Genomic DNA, 26,366 nt, shown 5'->3' on the forward strand with positions numbered 1-26,366 from the left:
TGGCAGTCAGAGTTGATATATGATCTTCAATGGTTCAAATTCTACAAATTCATAATTGGCTGATATATGATCTTCAATACTTTTTACATTTAGAGATTCTAAACCAAATTAGATCAAACTAAGCACTATGTCCCAATCAATAGGATCGGCTACATGAATTCTTTTTCACCATTCAGCTTTATCAAGGACTATACACTCAGCTAAATTAAATAAATTCATATATTATATATATATATATATTTTCCGCATCCAGGGATTTTGTTTGCTCAAAACATACTCAAGAGCAATACATATCACTGCAATAATATTGCATTGGAAACAAACCATGCAGAATCATCATACTTAAACTAGTAGCAACAAAGCATCACCATATCACAGCTGCAAATTGCACACGATAACCTAACCATAACTGTTACAGAAAGCCTTTAGCAAAAAATTAGACAACCAGAAAGAAAGAAACAAAACACTCTTCGCAGAACTATCCAATTCTAAGCCAAATCAACTATCCTTCACAAGATTCCATCTTTTTCTCCCACTCCATTGCAAACAAAAACAAGAACAAGAAATAAACAAGCAAGGTATTCATGAACTCAATCATCTTAATTATTGTGGGGTTACCTTCCATAAGCGAAGGCAAGCATCCTCGCCAGAACTCACCACGCTGCACTCATCGGTGAAAGCTAATCCATAAACCCCACCCAAGTGAGCTCCTTTGATGGTTATACGGCTTGATGCTGGCTTGTCAATCTCGTATATAATTACACAAGTGTCAAGTGATCCAGTTGCAACCATGCTGCTATTAGGACACCAAGCCAAGCAGTTTATGCGTGCGGTATGATACAACATGTTTTTAAGCTTCACCTGCAAAACAATTTGTCAAAAATAAGGTATCAAATTTGATACAATCATGAAGTAAAAAAAATACCAACATGAATATGTCTTCCATCAGTTAAATAGAAGACATTATATGGGCAATTGGTGTCTAGATCTAGTGGTAACTTGTGGGGTCTACTAGACAAAGGACTCAAGGTTCAAATCCTATTGCAAAATTAAAAACAAAATAAAACGAGAGAGAGAGAGAGAGAGAGAGATCCCTCTTGCAAGTGAATCATAGAGCAGGTTGTGACACCCTATACCTTCATCCTGCTTATGCAAGAAGTAACAACAAATTCAAAAAATTTGATCCGCTGCCAACATTTCAGATATTTATAACTAAACAACTAACAGTCCAATCTCTACAACTTCAGCATATTTACTGTTAATTCAAGGAAGATGCTATACAGATAACGCAACAAAATAACTTCAGTGAATCAACAAGGGATGAGTTGTTTTAGTCAGAACCCCCGTCATTATCCCAAAGTCTACTATTACTGAACAGTATCTAATTGCCATTTTTGTTGGATGGCAAAAGAACAGCTTTTGTCCATAGTAGTCGAGTCAAGTGCAAGTGCTTCTTGTAACATGATGTCTCTACGTATATCATATGTTCCACTTAGTTATATATATTAAAAAAAACAGAGTAATGCCTTACTCTAATTTGCTTATGCCACTAAAAAAAGGTCTGGTAAAATGCCAAGAGGAAATTAATGGATTAATATATTTTTTACACTTGGTTAACAAATAAAAAGGTATTTTGTACATGTTTAAAACTCTCCCTGTCATTTTCTGTCCATTCCTCTTATATATTACTGCCTAGATGAAGCATGCTTGCTGCTAAGACAATCTTAATCCCAGAAGTTAATACTGCCCACTTGAAAAGCTAAATGATCTAGAAAAAATTATATATCAATTACCTCTCGGGACACACGATCCCAGACGACTGCTTCTCGATTGACATCTCCTGATGCAAACATAGAAACATCTGGAGAGTACCGTATGACAGTAATTGCGCCCCGATGTTTTTCAAGCACAGCCTCTTCTGTAAGTGTGTCACCCTTAACTGAAAATATGTGCAGTTTTCCATCCTGGCCACCCACAATGGCTTCACTTCCATCCGGTGAAATTGCACATGCTGTCACAGCAAACCCAAGATCAATGGTTGAGATTACTTTTGTACCTCTTAGAATGACAACTCCTGAATCAATTGAAACCAAGGCCAGTTCAGGAGACTGAAGGGCAAGGCTCAAGTCCTTAGGTTGACTGCCAATATCAACAGACTCTGCATCCCCATATTCATCTCCGAGTAGAGAACTTCTCCAAATCTAAGAAGGATTAACAAAAACGAGATTGTTATTAAACATATAATTTTGAAGAATGTAAGCATGCATCTTTCAAGTAGTAGTTACCGTATTGTCAAATCCAGATGAAACGATCTCTTCTCCAACAGCTGCAAAACATTTGATTTGAGTATTCACCTTCCGATCTAATCTACCACTATATCCAATACCTTGAATCCATTTCACTATTAAACCATCATAGCTACTGGACAATATAACTTTTGGGTTGCTTTGGAGCACAACAAGTGACGTAATGTTCTTCATATGTCCAGACAAAGATAGCGGGGCTTTATCAGGATCACTCGCTGAAAATAAGCTAATCGTTCCACCAAGAGAAACAGTGACAAGATAATCATTCTGCCAAAGACATCCAACCAGCATGTCTTCAACTCCACCTGAGCCTGGACAAGTTAATGTTTTCTTAACTGTTCCATTACCATCTTCGGAGATCTCCCATATTTTTGCAGTCTTGTCAGCAGATACAGTTAGTACCTGCCATTGATAAATCACTGCTTAATATAATGTAGAACATGGAAACAAGAAACGAGACAAATTACAAATTTCACATGGAGCTTAGGGACTTGACTAATGAATTTTTTGGGTTGATTTAAGTCTTAATTTACGTTTCTACAAGTTTGTTGGCTACAAATATAATTCTATTTTTATGTTTTGGCAGGTTTATGTTAGGGGAATATTGGTAATTGCAACTTGCTAGACATGGAATGTAGGGGTTATCCATGGGTCTTCTTATAGGTTAAATTATGTTTTGTGTCTTAGAAATGGTCTATGTTAAACTCAGAAACTCGGTCAAAGTTTTTTAATTTTCCTAATAAAATTAATCCCCTAACCCTTTCCCCTGTATTTTTGGTCTTTATTTCAACACAATCGAAATTTGTTGTTTGATGTTGTTGGGTTGGCGGTAAAGGTGCCAATGGTGGCTAGGGATGGACTTCGGTGGTGTGGCGGCAATGGGGAGTGTTTGTATTTGGTGGATAAGGGAGAGATGAGGGAGAGTTAGGTTGTGGGGTGGCTGAGATAGATGGGGTTGCAAGGGAGCAGAGAGAGAGAGAGAGAGTGAGAAGATGGAGTGTGATTCCTTTTAGAAAAATGTGATTCAATTAAGGAATACTGGTGCTTGGATATAAGTAATCTACATTTAAGGGTATCATAGATATTTTAGTATAAACGTGATGGCCATTATTTTCCATCCATGAGATTAACAAACTGTATGTGTTAAAGTGTTAAATGAATTTAAATTTTGAGGTATGTACAGTGTAATCATGCCAAGACTATGAAGCTATCTATATTTCTTATTACTTGAGGGAAGTCTACATAATTTACCCTATTATTTATCTCTTATTAGTTAAGAAGTACGGACACGGATATGTGACACGACACGGACATACGGACACGCAAATTTTTAAAAGATGCAGGACACGACATGTTGGGGACGTGTGCAAAACATATAATTTTATATATTTATCATATATCATATTTTTAAATATTTAATATTTATTTTATATAAAATATTTAATTTTATCAAATTTATTAACTTTAGGTATGCTATTTTAATAAAATAAATTAAAATTTTAATTTTTTTTGAAAAAAATGGTCCTCAGCACGCCACCAGTGTATCTTAACGTGTCCCAAGTGTCCTAGCGTGTCCGGAGTGTGTCTAGCGCCTGTCCGTGTCTGACACATCTCGGACAACTATACGTCACCTCCGGAGAAATGTCCGTACTTCATAGCTTATTAGGTTACATATCATAACATTGGGTCAATATACATGATTTCTATATTTCTATAAGGTCCAGAACAATTTCAATTGCCAGTGCCAAAATTTCCCATTCTCAGAGTCGGAGTCTTAACAAAATTAGGTAATGTGGAACAGCCTATAAAGAGAGTTCTTTGTATGACTTAAGTTTATGCTTGTGTTATTTTGATTAATTCTTGCAAAAAGGTGAAGCCCTCTTCTTCACATAGCTGCAAAATTACTATCCCTCAATACTGTTCACAGACTCCCAACAAGTAACAACCCATATTTCAATCTCCAAAACCTTATCCAGCAAAGCATAAATCAATACCAGCCCTTTCCCTTGTATTTTGGTATTTATTTACACTTTCTTTTTTTCTTTTCAAAACATCAAATTCCAGTAAATCAGCTATAAGCCAAAAGATACACTATCAGAGGACAAGATGGCCTTGAGAGGTCTAGGAACATTAAAAACCCTGAAATAGTTGTTATTAAGAAAATCCAGAAGTATACTATTTCAAAATTCTAGAAAATTACAACCCTTTTCGCTTCACAAACCCTAAAACTTTTCCTCCACCTTTCACAACCCTGAAAATACAAGAGTTTTTCATGCCCTAAAGCCACCACAAATCCAATTGTAGGCAGCCATTATTCCAACTTTACCAATCTGATCCATATCAGAGAGAGGAGGAGCATGTATTATACATTTCTAAAAGCAGACACAAAATAAACCATGAAATAATGGTTCACTGCTCAGTGAATAAGAAAGACAATCATTATTTATGTCCAACCTAGTTGATTTTGTGCTATTAAGGGGAAAAAGAAGAAAAAAATCAATCCCGTAGTTCCCCACACCTTCCCACTCCCTAAGTTTGTTGGTTATAATATTACGAACATGCAAAGAACCCAATTACAAAATTTAGCCAACAAATGATGTTCCGTGTTACACTAAAATGTTCTTATATAATTCAACAGATCCTCTGTAGATGCAATATTTCCTTTTTCTTAGTCTAAAACTAGCAAAATTTCTGGGAAAAACAATTATTTAATAGAAAAATGATTTGGACCCCCACGACCCCCACTGGCCTGTGATTGGCCAGTTTTTTTTTTTTTCCTCCAATCACCAACCCCCACGAGTGTGTGGGGGTGGTGGGGAGAGGGGGTATCAATCACTTCCGTATTCAATACATAAATGTCCACTGTGTTTGAACGTTTCAGAAAAAAAATTCCAAAAAATCAAATCTGAAAATTTAATAACCAAATTTTGAACAGAAAATCAACTAGAAGCAGCTCGAGAGAGAATCCACACAACCCTGATTACCTGCTTACCATCAGGGCTCCAGCTAACAGCGTAAATGCTGCCTTTATGACCATCCTCTGAGGACAGCTCTCCAATTTTCTCTCCAGTTTTCGCATCATATAGTATACCCTTCTTATCAGAGCTTACCGTAACGAACTTGCTACCATCTGTAGAAAACCGTACACAATTGACAAAATTTGAATGATCCCTGCATATCAATAACATCACCTTTTTGTAAAGCATAAACTTTTGAAATGCATATTCAATTTTAACGCAATCATACTGTATGCAATTTGAATGATATAAAAAACCTTTTGTCAGTTATAACTCATCTGCATATACAGTGGGAGGTTTCATGGAGTTGAAAAGATCATTAAATGCTTGCCTTTATGACCATCCTCTGAGGACACCTTAGAATCATTTTTATTAATCTAATGGAATGATCACTTATTTCTCTTACTTTCTCTTGTAAACCAAAGTTCTTAATTCACACACGATTACACTATTCTCTGACAAATTTGGCAGGGAATGGTTTGCATTCAGTTTTTTCATCTGTTGTATTTGGATAAGTGTAACATAGGTTTATGCACCTAGGATGCAGTATTCCAAAACCACCCTTTGAGAAATGCATTACTTTGAGAGAGAGAGAGAGAGAGAACTAAAAAAATTACTTCAGATAAAACTGCATGCAGATAATTTCAACTCAGCAAACCTGTGAGATTGCTTGAATTTAAAAGGTGGGCCTTCATAAAAATTCACCAAAAAGTCCTCTCCACACGTGACAATGCGAAATGGCCTTGTTGGCTTAAATGCACAGCTCAGAACTCTTCTCGAATGGCCATCAAATTCTCCAACATTACTTCCCGAATCCCACCTATTCAAAACATTGTTCATCAACTACTGACGGCAATAGTGTTATTTGTAATATATGACAGAAAGGCACCAGTAGCATGAATATGCAGCACAACATAAAACTGCAGTTTATTTCAGATAGTTTTTGTGAAAGTGGGCAACTCATAATAGTGTGTGAGAGAGAGGTGACATTAAATACAAAAGTTCCAAGTTAAACCCCTTATTCCTTTCTCACCTCAAAAATATGCTTTCTCTTGCCAAGAGGCAAAGATGTAAGCTATGCAAAAAGGAAATATACTCTCACATGCTTAGATGGGGGTTGAAGCAGCTTACAATGTTAGTAGGGCGTAGGCATCTACTATGATATAGGTGTTTCAATTTGATGACGGCCTTTTGGTTGCTTAAATGGGAGTTGAAGCAACTTAAAATATTAGGGGGCATATATGATACAGGTGCTTCAATTTGCTGATGGTCTTTTGGTGATTATCTTAGATGACTAGAACCTATACTTTTGTGACAAAGGAGAGATGTGCCAACAAGCTTGGATGATTTTTATATAAATACTGCCAAATGTTCCATAATTAAGAAACCTTTAACCTCGTTACATCTTCATCTAGAGCCAACACATTCACTAGCCACCAATACAAAATCGAAATCTGACTCCTAGTCACAAGCATGTTCTCCTTTCTGAAATTACCTCCTTGTTCATAAAGCCTAGCACTTCTACCTCACAACTTGGACTTGTGCCATCAAGGTATTTAAGTATGGCTGTTTGGGATCCCATATGAAGCATCCCCAACACCAAACCTTCCAAAGAATTGATCAGTCTCAATTATTTCATTCATTGACAAAGTACAATGCAAACTTTTTTGTTCCCTAATTTATCTAGTTTTAAGACAGTTTTTTAACCTCATCTTTCCTGCATAGTTTTACTCACAAAATGCAGATGAAAATGCTATATGTGGACGTATACCATCATGAGAGAGGTGGAGAGAAATAACTTCGACAAGTGTTTTAGAACATCACTGAAGATGCTCTTAATAAAACTAACCTTTTAATATTTAATATACACATAAATTGATTTCACCCAAATTCTGATCCTGATCAAAATAAAATACAATTACATGAAACAGACCAGTTATAACTCACCATCATTGAAACCACCAAATTTCATGATTCATGCATTTTCCAATTTCCAAGTAGTGCAACTACAACATTACCAGCCTGTTTAAATAGATTAATCTCACTCAATATTCAAATAATAATCAAGTCCAATCAAATACACTTTCACTCGAAATTCACCAAATCAACATTACAAGAGCCAAATAAGCTAATCAATTTCAACTACCGTATTCGACAAAAATGGCGAGAGTAGAGCTCAAACTCAAATGAAAGCGAACATTCATCCAAAATTCCGATGCTAATCAAAAATAAAATACGATTACATGAAACATTCATCAGTTACTGCCACTCACCATCATCGAAACCACCAAATTTCATGATTCATGCATTTTTCACACAGCACAATTACAAAATTACCGGCCTGCTAATATAGATTAATCTCACTCAATATTCAAATAACAATCAAGTTCAATCAATTACAATTTCACTCGAAATTCACCAAATCAACATCACTAAAATGGCGAGATTAGGGACTCACATGAAAGCGCGAACAAAGGACTTGCCCTTGGCTTCACCAGAGGCGACGATCCTCATCCCGTCGGGAGACCACTGAAGATCGTCGATGCGACCAGACAAAACCTTGAACTCGTTCTTGAGGACGAAGTCGTTGTGAGTCCCCCAGATCCTGACGGTGCCGGAGACGTCAGCGGAAGCGATCCACTCGGCGTTGGGAGAGTACCGGGCCACGGTGGCCTGATACGCGTGCTCGCCGTAGACGGCGACCTGGAGAGGGCGGTCGAGGTAGCGGATGATGACGGAGCGGCCGTTGCAGTAGAGGATCGAGTTGGATTTGGGGTCGCCGGAGATGAGGATGCCGCGGCCGCGCTCCGTCGACGGCACGCACGCGTAGGTCTCCGAGAGCTGCGCCATTGGTTGCTTTTTCACTCTATCTCTCTCTAGTTTTTTCTCGCTCTGTGTATCGTGGGGGAGTGGGTTTCTGTTTTTTTTTTTGGGGGGGTGAGAGAGAGAAATGGAAGTGTATAGTCTATAGATTGGGAATTTGTTAAGATCCAAGAAGCTCTCGTATCGTGAGACCAGGCAGGCACATGGTCGAGGTGAAGAAGGGTGGTGTCATTTCGTTCAACCCCCGCGCAATGTAGTTAACTAGTTATCAATTTTTCTTTTAAATTAATTTATCAAATTTTCTTTTAAATTAATTTTATTTTTAGGTGCAACCCTAATAAATTTCTAAATGTAATTTTATAAACAGTCTAATTTTTTATTTATTTATTTTTTAATGCACCTCAAGGTTTTCCTAGAGTGAAAATTATGTAAAAGAATAGTTACTTGCATGTTTTTATTTAATTTTTAAGGGATAAAAATCAATTTTTTTAAATGTAAAATTACATATTTAGGTAATCCCCATTATAAAGGTTTTGAATTTTCTCTCTTTTTGGAATAAATTCCACATTACGAACAAAAGTATAACGCTCTAATGTAACACACTAAAAAATTCCTTCACGTATTTTTTTCAAATGTAATAACGTAACACTCCAAAAAAATTCTTTAGTATAATTTTTCCAAACGTAACATTCCAATCAATATATTCTCAAATATAACACTCCAATGTAACACACAAAAACACTAAAAAAACCCTTTATTGTATTTTTTCCAAACGTAATATTCACAGTTTGAAATTATACATTCGTCCAAAATTTACTAAGGATTTTTTATAATGCTTTGAAATGGTTTGAAGAATCCCACATTATAGTTTTTGGAGTATTACATTGGGGAAAAATATCCTAAGGAGTTTTTTTGTATGGTACATTGGAGTGTTACATTAAGGAATTTTTTTAGAGTGTTATATTGGAGTGCAATGTTTGGAAAAAATATACTAAGAATTTTTTTTGGAGTGTTACGTTTGAGTGTTACAATTCAAAATTATGCATTTGCCCAAAATTTACTAGGAGTTTTTGTACTCCTTTTGAAATGTTTGAAGAATTTCACATCCTTTTAGAATGTTTGAAGAATTTCATATTCCAAGTCATTTTTGTACTCCTTTTAAAATATTTTCCAAATAAAAAAGATTCCCATATAAAAATTTATCTCAAATTTGATTCTCATATATTGTGTATTTTATCTTTCTAGCACAAAAGAAAAAAAAAATAGAAATAAGGGTATAATCGTAATATATTAAATCTACATTTCCAAAAATAATAGGACTAATTGGTCTATAAGAAAATCATTGGGATTAAATGGATCATCATTCCTCAAAATAGGATTTGTAGGTAAATTTTCTTTTATTTTTTTTGAGGGAAAAAATCAATTTAGTTATCTTAAAGGGGTATAAGGTATTAGATTTAAGGTAGAATATTATTTGATGATAAGTACACGTCGGAAAAGTCGTTAGTGATGGTGAGATAGAGAAATGCGTTATATTTAACAGATAGGTTGTTAAATAAGTGTAGAGATGACAATTTGAAACCGGCCCGACGGGGACTCGATCCCTTGATCCAGATTTGAACGATTTTTCTCCGAAAAATATCCCCGATGGGACGGGAATGGTATTAAAAAATCAATCCCCAATCAATTTTGGGCTGGGGACGATGATAAGTGTCTAAGTCCCTGCCCCGTTTGTCCTCGACGTGATATATATATACTTTCTATGTACTCTCTCTCTCTTCCTCACCGTCTCTCATCTCTCTCTCTCTTTTTCTCACTCACTCAGAGTCTCTCTCACCCTCGCACCTCTCCTCCTCCTCAACGCCACCGCCTCTGTCGTCTTGCACCGTCATCCTCTTTCGTTGTTCGTTGCAATCACCGTCGTCCATCGTTGTAGATCTCCTCCGTCGTTCGTCGCAGTCACCATCACCGATCTCAGATCTGTTTGATGACACACATATCTCAGATCTGTGTTGATGTGTATGTATATATGTACGTGCGTGTGTCTCTATTTGTCCCCTTTTTTTTTTTGGGTAGTTGATGCAAACAGTATTGATGATGATTTTGTTGTTGATGATAATTTTGTCACCACTTGTTGTTGATGATTTTGTTGATGATGTTCTTGATGATTTTGTGGATGTTGAAAGTTCTTGTTGATAATGTTGTTGAAACAGATTTGGGCCGAGAAATTTTCAGGGTCAGGGAAACCTGATCCCCGTTAGGGGACAGGGACAGGGATAGGGACGGGGACGGGAATGGTGACAAGTTCTCCGCCGGGGATTGGGGTTAGGAATAGGAAAATTTTTACCATCGGGGACCGGGGACGGGAAATGTGATCCCCGACCCAATGATAATAGAGATGCGAGAATGAAAAATCTAAAAGTCCTTGAGATATTGATTGGTGATTATGTTTTAATTTTAAACAGAAAATATCAATCAAACAATCAACAATAAATCGACACAATGATTTAACGTTAAAAAAATCACAATTGGAGAACCTTCAATTGTGAAAAAAAACCACAAGCCAAAGCCACAAAACAATCCACTAAAAAGACAAAAAGGAATTACACACGAGTACCCTCAATTACCCAGTGAATCCACTGTTGGAATTATGATTTTTATAGGCTTATTTTGGGTAAACTTTGAGCCTAAAATTGAGTGGGTCCCACATGTCTTTTGGGGTGGGTCTAAAGAGGTGACGTGTTCATTGCTGCATGGCAAGTCACATGGTGAAGATGGTTCGTCAAAACCATTTATGAGTGAATGAGAAGTTGACGTCATTTTCGGATTCGTGGAATAGAAAATTGAAGAAGTAAAATGTGGGTTTCCTTGAAATGGTTATCCCACATTGGAAACTTCAGAGAACTTATGTATGTATATAAGTTCTAGGTGGTAACACTTGGGTTTGGCTCCAAGGGGCACCCCAAGTTTGTAGGAGGGAGGAGTTATGGACAAAGTGAACCTTGGCTCAAACCACCACATACGCGTCGTCCATTCGTCTAACCGGGCGGGCGCGGGTGTGGGTTGTGGGTCGAGTCGGTTCTAACATTAATTTTTTGGACAAAATTTATTTGAATTTTTCCAAGAATTCTTGCAGAAAAATTATTTTTTTCTAAACAAAATTATTCAAAATTTTCGCCAAATCTGAATTCAAATTTTCTGTCCAATGAAACCTCATTCGGTCCAATTTCCAACAGATTTGAAACTGCACAGTTCGGATAGATTCAAACAGTTCCAGCAGATCGGACAGATCAAACAATTCTAGCAGATCTGTTGAAATTTGAACTGCACCTGTTCAATTCAAAATTGTATCTGTTTGGTTTGAATTTCTTACATGTTCAGCCCTATAAATACCAGGCCATTTCCAGCAGTCAAGGCATTCTGAAAATCATCTTCTTGCCTTCCTTTTGCTGTCTTTCATACATATATTCTTCATATTATTTTAGGAAAAAAATCTGAGAGTATAGAACACAGGTTTGGTTCATCATACAAATTGTTTGGAGTGCTACTACAATTTGTGTAGATCATTGTATCCTGAGAGATAGACACCATTCATCCTTAAATCACCGAAGCGGGGCGAATCTGTCTTAAGGACAGAGTGTCACACACTCGACTTGATCTTTTAAAGTTTTATTCGGCTTGGTAAAATAAATTCTGTAAGTAATTTATTTTTATTTATTTGATTTGGTTCAAGTTATTTATTTTACACAGAAGATTGTTCTAACAATCTTAAGACATAGTCAAATTATTCTGTTTATACAGAATTTTTCGTTTGTTTTCTTTTCTTCATTTCTTTTTACATAAATTATTTTCTGTGATTTTATAAAATAATATTCTAGTTGGAAAAACAAATACCAGTAATATACTGTTTGAAAAATAGTAGTAATATAGTGTTTATTTTCTTTGACAACTAGTAGTAATATACTGGTAGTCATAAACAATTTAAAATATTTATTTGTGAAGTTGGTCAAAAATTAATTTTGATTTTTAGAAATAATTTCTAAATGTTCATTAATTAAAATTCTGTTTTCATTATTTTAATTTTCGAAGTGTTACAGAAATTTAATTTTCTGAGTGGAATTAATTTGTTTAAATAAAATTTTATTTTATTTTCAAATTAATTGAAAATAAAAATTACAATTCTTGTTTCTTTTATTTTTACAGAATTTAATTTTGTGATTTTGGTTTAAATTTTTTGTGTAGTATAAAATTCTAATTCTAATTTTGTTTTATAATTTAGAATTCATGGCTACTGAAACAAGTACTGGTGTGGTGGTTGCAATTGCTCTAACCCCTCTTCCTGTTGTGATTGTGCCAGTCAATCACGATGAAAAGTCAGAGAAGTTCTCAGGAACTAATTTTAAAAGATGGCAGCAGAAAATGCTGTTTTATCTTATTACTCTCAACTTGGCACGTTTTTTCTGTGAGGATGCTCTTACTCTGAAAGAGGATGAAACCAACCGGCAAGTGGTTGCTGCAGTCGATGCCTGGATTCATGTTGATTTCCTTTGCCAGAACTACATCTTGAATAGACTTGACAACACATTATATAACGTCTACAGTCCTATAAAAATGACAAAGGAACTTTGGGAGTTTTTGGAGAAAAAGTATAAAACAGAAGATGCTGGCTCAAAGAAATTTGTGGTTGGCAAATTCTTGGATTTTGTGATGGTTGATTCAAAGACTGTGATCAGCCAAGTTCAAGATCTCCAACTCATTCTGTATGACATTCATGCAGAAGGCATGTCTCTCAGTGAATCTTTTCAAGTTGTTACCTTACTTGAAAAATTACCACAAGGCTAGAAGGAATTAAAAAACTACCTCAAACACAAGCGCAAAGAAATGAATTTAGAGGATTTGATTGGGCATTTGAGGATTGAGGAGGACAATCGTAATTCTGAGAAGCGGGCTGGTAACCATCCCATGAAGTCTAAGGCAAATGTGGTGGAACATGCTCCAAAAGCAAAGAAACGAAAGTTTTCTGGAGAAAGTTCTGCATAAGGCTCTAAAGGAAGGGAAACTAAAAAGTAAAAGTTCAATGGCAGATGTTACATCAATGACAAAGAGGGATATCGGGCCAAAGATTGTCGTAGCAAGCGCAAAGGCAAATGAAGATCAAGTAAGAAGCCTGCTTAAACCAATATGACCGAAGTGGATAAAATTTCCAATGGTGTAGATGACATAAATTTTTCTTCAGTTGTTTCTGAGGTAAACCTTGTCGGAAATCCTAAAGAATGGTGGGTGGACATTGGTGCTACTCACCATATCTGTGCCGACAAAAAGATGTTTACATCTTATTTTGTGGTGGACAACGGTGAACAACTTTTCATGGGCAACGACTTCTAAAGTTGAAGGACAAGGAAAGATTATTCTGAAGATGACATCTAGAAAGGAATTCACTCTCAATAATGTGCTACATGTATCGGACATTCGCAAGAATCTAGTCTCCGGATCTCTGTTGAGTAAAAATGGGTTTAGGCTAGTTTTTGAAAGTGACAAATTTGTATTTACCAAAAATGGGATATATGTAGGGAAATGTTACATGTCTGATGGCCTTTTCAAGATGAATGTAATGACCGTTGTACCCTCTATTATTAATAAAAATACATATTCTTTTTACTTGTCAAATTTATGGCATGGTAGACTTTGACATGTTAATCATGGATCTTTGCGTAGATTAATTAATATGGAATATTTACCTAAATTTGACATTGATTTAAATCATAAATGTGAAATTTGTGTTGAGGCAAAGTTATCCAAAACTCCTTTTCATTCAATTGAAAGAAGTACGGTGTAGACACTTAAATTTTTACGTGTTTTGATCACTGTCTGATTAATCAAGACAAAGAAATTTTTCTTGATTAATTGGTCAAAATTTTCAAATGGATGTGGGTCCTACTAAAATTATGGACCTTAACCCATTTTCAATTATGGGTCACACCAAAAGAAAAGTGAATGTATTTTGACAATTGGGTTAACCCAAATGTGTGGGCCCATAAAAATATTTTATCAAAATTTAGTGGAATAATTCAAATTTAAATTTAAATTTGAATGCAAATCATATTCATAAATTAAGAAATAAATTGTCATTTTCTTGGAAATTCAAATCAATTTTGGAGTTTCCAAAATTGATCATTCTCTTCTAAGCCTATAAATAGAGGCTCTCACCAAGAGGAAGAGGCACATTTTTTTGGCTAAACGTCTAGCAAGCTCCTAAGCAATCTCAAGACTCTGCTAAATATTCTTCTTAAAATTCTCTCTAAAGTTCTTCAAACCTAAAAGAAAAGATTATCAAGCACTCTAAACTTGTGCTAATCCTTTCAAGTTGTAAATACAAATTTCGTCTCTCTTTTCAAGGAGATCATCTCAAGACTCATTCGAGATCAAGCCGTTCAAGCCCTCGATCAAGCCTTTCTTTTCCAAGTTTCTTCATTCGAAGACTTGAAGAAATCCATCAATTTATTTGATTCAACAACAAGCTTCTGAAGTTGTTGGATTGCAACTTATTTTGGAGATCGAATCAGAGGATTTGTTATTTTGTAATAGAGAAAACCATAGAGGATTATACCTGTAGACACCCCATTTTTGACTGCCTTAAGACTTGGGCGCCTTAGGTTGATCACTCGATGATGAAAGTTAAGCTATACAAAAATTTGATTTCTTTGGCAAGAGGAGCTTCAAATCCCAACCTTACACCCCATTTTTGGACCAAAACTTTTTTGATCAAAATATTTTAGACCTTAAAACCCTCTCTTTCAAAATATTTTTGAAAATGTTTCTACGATATTCCGAGGCTAGCATTTTGTTAAATGTTGCGCTTTTCGGTAAACCAAGCAAGGACAAAGTGAATAAATGAAAAATAGGTGAACTCTTGGAAAAATCTTTCAAAACACCTTATTTAGAGGTTTGGAGTTGAAGAAAATAGGAGAGGAGGGAAGAAAACTAGTTGAGGAGAAGTTAGGCATCAATTTGGTTAGGACCAAAATTGAGTAGTCTTCGCTAAAATAGACATATCTTTTTGCACACTTAGAATTTTGATGTGAGGCTACTACCATTGTAAAGTAGACTTTTGGAGCTTCAATTTAGACTCAAGAATGACCTAAAACGGAGTCCAGACGAGGGACATATGCATGTTTGAAGTCGGGGCTAGAAACTAGTTTTTTGCTTGCCGGCCACTGGTGTAAAAAAACTCAAATTTTGAAGATATTTTGTGCCAGCTATCTCCCAAAAGCTCCAGCTGTTTGTTTTGTTGATATTTCGACTGAGGCTCTTATTTTCCTATATATAGAGGACCTCTCCTCTTGTTTTCAAGGTTGGGGAATATTTTAGAAGGTTAGAAATTTTGGAACAAAATTCTCTCTCTCTACATTTCTCTCTCACTCTCTTGAACTTTTGTGCATACAAGTGTAGATACACTTCAAGTTTGCCTATCAACCCTTAACCAAAGTTGCTTATCTTTGGGCTGAGGTTACTTGGGACCTTCTTTGAGCTCTAGAAGGTGGTCTTGGCTTGATTTATTGCCTCATTTGTGTTTTCCCTTCAATAGGTATAATACTTGCCTTTTAAACTTGTTTTGCATACTTGTCTTTCTTACTTTTCCCACTGTTTTGGGGTTGATTTTGAACTGTAAAAAACTCTATTTTTGTGGCCTAAAGGTGGTGGTTTGAGGCCATTTTCAGTTAAAGGGTGGTTCACCCTTCTTATTTCTTTGTTTGTAAAGCTTTTGTACCTTTGTTCACCACTTTCAAACCAAATTTTTTGGGCCTTTTAAACACTGAATTTTAGAGGTTTTTTAGTGGCAAAAAACTCATTTTGAAGTCCAAATTTGGAGGGGTTAGCCTCTCCTCCTTGTGCCTTGTTTGCATGCCTAGTTAGCTTCATCTGTTAGTATGTTTTTTTAGCTTAACTTAACTCAAGTCTAGCATGTTTTAGCCTCTAAAATAGCCTGCTTTAGCTCTGTTTTGGGCTGCTTAGTTCATTTGAGTCTTGTTCTGCATGGTTGTAGTGTAATAGTCTTCACAAGTTGGTGTTTTAGGGTCTTAGACACATCTTGTTTGAGTTGATAGCATCTTTTAGTGTTGTTTTTCACTCCATTTCAGCACTATAAACTCTGCAACCTCCCTCTTTGTTTCACTCTTTCATTTGTTTTTGAGGGTTGTTTCAAGCTTGGGATCCTTTAAGCTTGAGATTGAGGTCATGCTTAATGGTTTAATATTCTTTGAGGTTTCATTATCAATGACATGATATCTCTCTTGCTTTACATGATCCCTTAGTTGACACTTTTTTCATCTTAGAGGACACTCACCAATGGACAAATTGATTAAAGAATGATTTGGTAACTAAAATGTGTAAACAAAATTGGCAAGTAAAAGTAGCAAGATAAACATTTCTTTGTGTTGCATTGCATGTGTTCAAATCGGACGTTAATTTGAACATAAGGAAAATGGGAAATTTCATACTCAAAAGTGATGAAATATGCCATTTTCCTAGGTCTCCGTTGCCCTTGATCATGCATGATAGGGTGATGGTATTTGAGTCTTGTTTTGCATTCATTGAACTTGTGCAAATTGGTCTCTTAGCCATCATGCATGGAAATTGCTTGATTGATGGTTTGAGGGCCAAATGTATCACTCATTTGTGCTTGTGTTGATGATAAGGGGTGATACATGGTACAAACAACCTGTGAGACCACCGCTTTCTTGCTCTGTTTTGTCCTCTTTTGCAGTAAGGAAAGACTTGTCTCTAGTGATTGGCAAACCCTCATCAGTGGATGGCAGGCCACCTCCAATGGTCGGCAACCCCTCAGTGTTGGCCGACAAACCCTCATCTGTGGTCGGCCGGCCACTAGTGAAAAATTTAGTGTTGTGCTTCTGAAGTAGAGCAATGTTGTTTTGGAGGAGGAAAACAGTGAAGATGTTGTGCAACAGAGGTAATTAGTGGTAGACAGTGGATGTTCTTCGGGTGAAAAACCCAGCATGCATGCATCTCTCGTTTCTCAGGGCCATTTAGTTAATTTGCTTAGTTAATTAATTGTAGCTAATTCATGCAAATGTTGTAACTATTTAAGTAGATTAGTTAATTAATTCATATTGTAACTAATTAGCTTAGTTGCGTTGTAATTAATTAGTTAAGTATTTAGCTAATTAGTTTGCTTTGTAATATTTAATTAGCTTAGATAGTTAATTATTTAATTGTAATAATTAATTAGCTTAGAATAGTTAGTTAATTCATTTCAAGTGTTGTAATAATTAGTTAAATAGTGTAGCTTAGCTAGTTTCATTCGGACCCTCCTTCGCGAGGGCGTAATGTTGTAATAAGTGTGCGTGCGTGCGTGTATGTCTTTCAACCCCACGTCTTACTCCCTTTTATTTAATCACTTTTAATGGTTAGATTAGGGACATGTTTCAATTAGCATACCTTATGCTTGCATCCATTCATTCGCATTACATGCACCAAGGCTCAGCACATCATTCAAACTGCATTGTCATTTCAATACTATAGATGAATACGTGTTTAAATCGCATGTTATTCAAATTGCTTCATATGCCATATTAATAGCTAAGCCTATTTAATTGTATTTATTGCATGTGTTGCATTAGACATTTTGTATAGTTAGGAATCATGCATATTTTGCTAACTCATATCTTCTTAGCTCGGAGTACTAGGTGAGTTTTTATGCTTTAGCATACTCGCATGAATGTGAATGTTGCCATGATTAACATGCTTACCATGAGGCTAAATGATTATTTGATAAACTGATTGAATGCCTGTGGATGAAGACTCGTTGTTTGAATTGGAATGATTCAACGAATGTGTATTTTAAGCCCACTTTGTTGAGTGGCAAATTATGTTTTAAGTCCATTATGTTTGGTGGCAAATTCGCAAACTTTAAGCCCACTTGAGGTGGCAAATTCAAACTATTTTCCCAAAACAAACATGAGTTGAATTGTTCCAACTTGAGTAAACTAGTCTATACTTGCTTGTGCGTATCACATAGTAAAGCTAGCCTAAAAATCGAAACAAGAATACATAATGTTGATAAAAATCATATCATGATTAGAAGAGGCCGATCTTTGATCGGGCGAGCGGGGGTGCTCAATTCATGACCTTCCCTTCTCGTACCTAAGTTCCCGAGCCGAGGCAACTTTGGTGATGATGGACATGTGGCCTTTGGCACGAGTCATGGGTTTCCTAAATTTTCCTAAAAATAAAATATTTAGGTGGCGACTCTATATCTGGCAAAGCAGTCCAATTTTGGCATTTTTGATCCTAAAATCAATTTTTCAAAAAGATTTGCCGGATTTGGACTCTTTGGTGTTTATCGATTTCGCATTGCACTTGTGAGATTAGATTTAGGACCACGGGAGTCCGAACTGTAGGGCTTCTTTTCAAGCTTCCGAAAGGGGGGGGGGTGAAAAAGTCGAGCTACAATACCCATTTGTTATAATCAAATAAAATTAATTATTTGTTCATTTATTTCGTGTCTTAATTGCAGCTACGAAATTTGTGTTTACAAATTTTGGCACGCCCAGTGGGACCTCTCCGCCTCTCTTCTCTTTCTCTTAAAGCATCTTCTTGGAGTCTTGTTTGATCAAGCATAATGGCTTCAAAGAAAGTTCAAATTGCTCCAATCAATAAGAATGCCAGCAAGAATGCCACTGTCACAACCAACAACAATAGCACTTCTATGGGTCCGATCACCCGTAGCAAGACCAAGGCAACCATTGCTCTCGCCACTCATGGGGTTATACCGACTGCTAATGCAACAAAGCAAGCGCAAGACAAGTCTCACAAATCTATCACGGTATCCACGTCTGGGGCTAAGCAAAAAGAAGTGAGGGAATGGAAGAATTCCACTTCTGTCTCAAAGGATTCTCTACCAGAAGGTTTCTCTCCACACCTAGCACCTGTAGCCTTTGATGCAAACTCAAGTATAGGCTCACACTCAGGATCTTCTCCTAGTAGTCCTCAACGTTCAATTTTATCGAATCACTCAGATTTGTCTCGCTCAGTGGCTATGCAAGTCATGACCACTGGTACCACTTCAGTGGAAGAACAATTGGCGACCATGGCTCATGCCATTGACAAGCTCACCAAAAATGTGAAAGAGAAAAATCTTTAGATTGCCACCTTGATGAACAAGTTAGAAGCACAAAATGCTGACGAGACGAGTCAAGACAATTCTCATTCACCTGGCTTGTAACGCCCTCAAAATAATAACATTACACCCGTTAAATAAGACATTCATTGACATAAGAAATAACCACAATCTTCTATTCATCAGAGTTTCATTACAAAAGTACTACATGTTAACAACAAAAGCAAATGCCCTATGGGCTTACAGCTTTCCAAGTTAACACTTGGTTACAACAAAAGAGTGCTAACTCATTTACACATTAAGCCCTTGGCTTGAATTTACATGTAATACATCAAAAATAAAACGACAAAAGTATGTCCGCCTCTAGCCTCCCAAACTCTGTCCTTGGAGGTGGCATGCTACCTGTACCTGAAAATGATATTCCCATATAGGGTGAGCCACAGCCCAGTAGAAATACACTAAACCAACCATGAACAATGACTAAAAGATTAGCAATTGAAAGATGGCCAACACTGATACATTCACATAAATCACATGTTTATGTCATACGACTTATGAGTCCAAGTTACCTTTCATTTTCCCTTTTTCAATAGATAAGCATATTAGCTCTATCATCATCTCAACAGATATGTATAAAAACTATATCCCACATTCACAGATAAGCATATAAGCTATATCCACATTCTCAACAGATATGTATAACTACAATATCCCACATTCACAGATAAGCATATAAGCTATATCCACACTTCACAAAGATAAGCATATAAGCTCTATCTTCACTTCTCTAGACAAGCATATGAGCTGTATCTACGGAGTTCATCCCCTATCTTCTCCCAACACTATCCGGTTTAGAGGTACATCCCCTATCTTCCCCTAAACCGCGGAGTACATCCCCCATCTCCTCCTCTACACATAACGTATACAAACACATTGGTTCTATATACAATCACTCAATACATACAGTTAATGTATTCTATCAACCGTCAAATTTCATGACACGTTCCATTAATTAGTTTCCGTTTGCCTAATCATCATGCATTGTCTACAACAATCACGACTATCTTCCACCGATAGCCCAAAGCAGTTATCTCTATACAGAAAATAAATGCACAATGGATATTCAATCAACATTTCAATTTGGTGAGTGATAAATAATTCAACTACACCCTTTTTCCCCATACATTCCCAATCTCAACAATTCCATTTCCTTTCCTCATTTCTCACAATTAATTATCTCAATTAATCAAACAATGTAATTAGGTCATTTTCCATAATTACCATTACAACCCTTGGGTCCCATTTTCATCAATGATTCAACATTTATTTCCATTTCTCTATACCAAACATGCATCTAGGTTTATTATAAATAAAACCCTAACTTTTGTAAAATAACACAAAAGCCCCAAACTTTCACAAAATTACCAAACCAACCCCAACATCTCAAAATACTAAAATTTAAAGACAAAATCCATAGAGAGGAGTAGGATATCCCTACCTCAAATTCGGAGCCCCAAAGGAGAAGATGACAAAACCCAACGTGCTCCAAAACCCGAAATTTTCAGATTAAAATGTAGCCCTCGACGATCAACAATTTTTTTTTGTAAAGGCCAAAGATGAGCAAATCACTCCTACTAGATCAAAACCTAGAGAGAAGGTAGAGTTCTAGAGTGAGAGGCTCAACAATGGTGTTTTTGGAAAAGTAGGAGAGAGAAGAGAAAGTGAAAAAGTGATTTGAAAAGTCAAAACACGGAACTTAAACCCAGTCGACCCGCTCGAGCGTCAAACACCCCGCTCGAGCGTCACTCACAGACTCCCGCTCGAGCGTCAACAATCCCGCTCGAGCGGCGGATACACACTCCCAGAACTTTTACAGAACCAGGTCTTCGCTCGAGCTTCCAACTCCCCGCTCGAGCGGAACTCACACGACCCCGCTCGAGCGGCCAATACCACGCTCGAGCGTCCAACACTGCATAGGAAATACTGGATGGGTGCAATTCCCGCTCGAGCGCCAACACCCCCGCTCGAGCGGACAGGTCAAAATCTGGGCAACTAGTTTTGGTTTCTAAACTCAACCAACCTGTAACAAACTTGCCCAACACATCCTATAACTCAAGTACGAAGTAAAAGGATGCAAACAAGATAATAATCAACCACCAACATCCACAGACACATGTTCGGATCACTGTACAACAAGGGTAAACCCGGGATCGCTATTCACCTGGCTTTACACCACAAGGCATGTTTGTTGAGAAGGTGAACCTAGTGTATAAGTCCAAGCAAGTTGTGGGTGAGGAAACTTGCCATACATCTGTTGTGAGGCAAGTGATTGGTGCAAGTAGTCAACCAGGATCCATTGCTTCTTTGTTTGTTCAACAACTCCAAGACATGATTGCATATACCATCTGAGCACAATACGGTGGGCCCTCGCAAAACGCTTTCATGTACTCCAAGTTTTACACAAAGAGGATAGGCATTCTCAGAATGCCTAGTGGATACTAACCTCCCAAGTTCTAACAGTTCGACGAAAAAGGTAATCCTAAACAACTTGTCGCTCACTTTGTTGAAACTTGCAACACTGTCGGGACAGACGGAGATTTACTTGTCAAACAATTTGTTCGGTCACTCAAAGGAAATGCCTTTGATTGGTATACTGATTTGGAGGCTGAGTCAATCGACATTTGGGAGCAAATATAACGTGAATTCATTAATCGTTTATGTAGCACCTGTCGTATGGTAATCATGATGGAATTAACTAGTACCAAGCAATGGAAGGACGAGCCTATGGTAGATTACATCAACCGTTGGCGTGCTCTAAATCTAGATTGGGAAGACCGACTCTCTGAGATCTTAGCTATGGAGATGTGCATGCAAGGCATGCACTGGGGACTCTTTTACATCCTTCAAGGGATGAAATCACGAACATTTGAAGAGTTAGCTACGCGTTCACATGACATGGAAATTAGCATAGCCAACCATGGCGGGAAAGACCTTCCTATTCTTGAACAAAGGAAAGATAACAAAGAAGTGAAAAAAAGAGGCAAGCCTTTCAAAGGTACCACCAAAGATGTGACAACCCCACCACGTATAAGGATTAACACTTAATTAATTAAGGAGATTTAAATTTTAATTGCAAATTATTCTAATTTAATCTGGGATTTATAAAAATTATGGAGACTGATTTGTATATAATTTTACTGAGGATTTATTTTGGAATTAGAAATTGAAAGCCTAAATGACTCATGATAGTAAAAATGGTGAATTGAATTATTTTAATTTTGAATATCGAATCATATGAGGGTTTAATTAAATATTCGATTCAGATTTATAAAATTGAGATTTGATTAATTGGGTCCAAATTAAAGTTAATTAAGTTATACGAATTAGGAATTAAGATTATTATGAATTAAATTCATTTATAAGGTGCCTAATTTGAATAAGCAATTTATTGGCGAAATTTTGAGTTTGATCAGAAATTGAAGGCTTAAATGATTTAAGAAACCAAAATTGAGGATGTGAATAAGTTTAATTTAATATTTGGAGCCTTTTGAGAGTTTGATTAAAAATCTAATTCAAAATGATAAAATTAAATATAATTAATTGGATCGTAACGAAAGTCAAAATTAGACTGATTAAATTATGTGGAATTTTTGATTAATTAAGATTAATTAGTTAAAAGTAAGTGGAGTTTAATTAAGTTAATACATCAATTAGTAATAAAGTTAATTCTATTCATTTAGTTAATTGAGAAGAAGTGTATAAAGCCTTCTAAATTGTTGTATTGAAGTGGGTGTGTGTGCATGTGTACATGGAATAAAAGAAAGGGAACAAGTGTATTGTATTTAGCCATCTTGGCTGGAGAAGAGTCAAGAGAGAGAGAGAGAGAGAGAGTTAGTTGCTGGAAAACAAAAGAAGAAAAGAAAATTAAACTCAAGGAAGAAAGGCCAAGGAAAGAAAAGTTAGGAAAGTGAAAGATTAAAGAGGAATTCACCAAATTTAAGACTATAAGTAAGGATTTTAAGCTTGATTCTTGTAGATTAATTATCTAATAACCAAAATCAAGAAGCAATCGGGTTCAATGTCATATAAATAGAAAGAAATTAAGAAAAGAAAGAAGAAATTACATTAAAGGAGTGGTTGAAATCCATTCTACAAAAAAAAAACCTCCTCTCTCTCTCTAAAAACCTCCTTCCCCGGGCCTCACGTTTGGCTGGCCGGCCGCTGCCTCTGGCTATGGCGGTCGGCTGGTCCAGCTCCCTCTTGTGTTTGTGTGTTGGTTTTTTCTTATAATAACTTGATTCCCACAATGTTTTCCCACTTAGTATGCTGCTGATCTTAATCTTTTTTGGTGTTTGTTGCCCGTCTTTGGATGATTCATTGGGGTTGTATGTTTTTTTTCAACAGGGGGTGCTTGGAATAGGGGTCAAAACAGAGTAGAAGGAGGTCGGTTTTGGACCGGAATAGTGGATGTTCAAATCTGGTTAGGGTTTTCATTCGGGCGCTCCTTTGCGAGTGGGAGTTTGAGGGATGAACTTTGGTTCGGATCTATGGAGATGTTTCGGTGCTTTGCTTGGGGGGAAACATGGGTTTTGAAGTCGATCCAGATCTAAGATTTCATTCGAGCGCTTTTTTTCGAGTAGGAGTTTGAGGGGTGAACTTTATCCAGATGTATGGAGGTGCCTTGGCGGTTGTTTGATGTTTTGGGTTATCAACTTCGGAGCTTCTGCAGTGGGTGTGTTTGGAGTTCGGATCAGAAAATATGTGTCCGAATCTGGAACTAGAGATGGCTGTGGCAGTGGGTTTTGCTCGTCCTCGAGTGTGTTCGATTGCTGTGAGTGTTCAGAGTTTTGAATCGGAATAGAAGTGTTCAGACCGTGGAAGTGGAGATGGGTGTTTAACGGGGGTCTTGGTAGGCACGGTCGGTAGAGAGGGGTTGTCTTTTGCGAGTAGGAGCTTTGGGTTGAATAGAGGAGTTTTTCCAGCAGCATAGGTGAATGGGGTTGGCTCGGTCAAGGGAGTTTTTCTAGCCTTGGAGTTGTTGGCTATGGAGTTTTCCGGCCATGGATTGTTCTCGGCCGTGGGTCTTGGCAGTGGTGGTGCACTCATCTTTCCCAGCAGGCGTGGGTCTTGGAAAAGAATAGGTGTGGGTGGTGTGGGCATTGGGAGTGTAGCAGAATAGTTTGGGTGGTGTGGGCTTTGGGAATGCAGCAGCATAGGTGAATAAAATAATTAGGTTGAATAGAGGAGTGCAGCAGCTTGGGTGTTGGAAAAGAAATTTTAGTTTGTTGAAAAGAGGAATGCAGGAGTAGCTTGGGTGTTTGGTGGGTTGATTTTGTGGGGATTCATGTATTTTATTTTTTAGTTAAGTCCTTCTTAACTTTTTTTGTTTAAAAAAACAAAATTCCGTGAGGCCAAGGGGTTGGTTGTATGGATGCGAGTAGCAGTAGTAGGGGTAATTTGTATTTTTTGAATCTCTCTCGATGCATGTTATCTTCCTGTACCTTTAATTTCATGTTGTTAATGAAATTTTCTTTACTGATCAAAAAAAAAGTTGAAGAATCAAAGAAATAATTTAGGAATTTCATTATTTGAGTTTAATTTCTTCACTCTTCCATGTAATTTGAATTCTATCTTAACATGCATCATGGAATTTCGTGGTTTTGAGATTTTAATTCATGATTTATGAGTTTGAATTTGGATTTGATATGAGAAAAATTAATAAAAACCTAAATTAGAGCTATTCAAGATTTTAATTATGGTTTGAGCTTGATTATGTAGAATTGGTTGAATTTTGATAAATGTTTCATGCATGCAAATGATATTTCTAAGAAGTTTATGACTTTAATTTCATGTTTTGAAGGAAAATAGAAAGACTTTGAAGTCAATTTTATGTAATTAAAAAGAAAATGAGGAATTGGAATTATGTTCAAATTTATGAAAATTAATTTAGAAAGTAATCACTTTGGGTTTAAATTTTGTTGTCTTAACATGAAATTGAGTTTCAATTGTACATGCATCATGAATTTTTAAGAGTTTTGGAAGATCAATTTATGTTTTACAATTTGTGGATTTGAAATTGGGCTTGATATGAAGAAAAATGAATTAAATTTGAATTTGGACAAATATGGAAATATATTGTAATTTATACTTGAGAATCAAAAATTAGTTTGATTTTGATTTAATTTTATACATGCAAATATTTTTGAAAAGGGCCTTATAGATTCAATTTAAAGTTTCATGAAACAAAGAAAGAATTGAAAGATGATTTTTAAACGTGAAATCTAAGGTTTAAATGTGAATTAAAATTATGGAATTTTGAACTATAAGTGGAATTAACTTTAAATAAATGTAATTGGGAATGTTTTTGTATATTCGAGTGAGTTATGCATGAATTTGGAGCCTTGGTAATGTGTTTTGAAGTTTAAATAACATTCAGGAAAACCTAGAATTCGTCACCATCGCTCGAGCGAAGAAGTTGTCGCTCGAGCGTAAAATGCAAGCAACCAGTATTTTTGCAAACCAAGCAGTCCGCTCGAGTGAAGAGTCCTGTTTTAGAAAATTTTGAAAAGCCGTTTCATATTTCGATTTTCATTTTCTTTCACTTCCAAGCATTCTAGACATGATTTATGGCTCATTGAAGATCAATATAAATTAGTTAATTAAAGAATGAATCATTGATCTAGTAGTTGTAATTGTTTAAGAAGCCAAGTAAGAAATTGGTTTATTGAAAAATGACTTAGTAATAAAAGAATATGTGAAATAAGAACTCGGTTCATTTGAATAAGAAAGAATAAGCGCAGTAGAACTTCAGACTACTTAGACAGAAAAAGACAAGAAAAGTCAAGTTTGATCAATGAATTGATATTATATTCTAATGTGTATATGTTATGTGCTTGTGTAGGTCACGTGCTATTGTCTGCCTGATTTATCTGATCTGTCTAATCTATCTGATTTGTTTCTGCAGCTATCTGTGAGTAATAACTTAGTAAAGCTATGTTCAAGTTAAATTATTTTCTATATATGAAATAAGATTTGTTTTATTAAATGTTATGTTCTGTACTATGAATGATTTTCCAATTTTTG

General features: G+C 36.2%; 1 protein-coding gene across 1 annotated transcript; it reads right to left on the minus strand.

Annotated features, from left to right (window-relative positions):
* Window positions 1-348: 348 nt before the first annotated feature.
* Window positions 349-8,409, minus strand: LOC114274731 (actin-interacting protein 1-2). The gene is made up of 6 exons (XM_028216704.2): window positions 7,782-8,409; window positions 5,982-6,143; window positions 5,291-5,477; window positions 2,286-2,708; window positions 1,794-2,201; window positions 349-861 (listed from the first exon to the last, which is right to left on the minus strand). Exons 1-6 carry the CDS (start codon window positions 8,171-8,173, stop codon window positions 604-606), a joined length of 1,830 nt encoding a protein of 609 aa, XP_028072505.2. The 5' UTR covers window positions 8,174-8,409; the 3' UTR covers window positions 349-603.
* Between the last annotated feature and the right edge of the window lie 17,957 nt (window positions 8,410-26,366).

The sequence above is a fragment of the Camellia sinensis genome, chromosome 4 (assembly GCF_055761805.1).
Source record: "Camellia sinensis isolate YWXY chromosome 4, ASM5576180v1, whole genome shotgun sequence".
Taxonomy (NCBI): domain Eukaryota; kingdom Viridiplantae; phylum Streptophyta; class Magnoliopsida; order Ericales; family Theaceae; genus Camellia; species Camellia sinensis.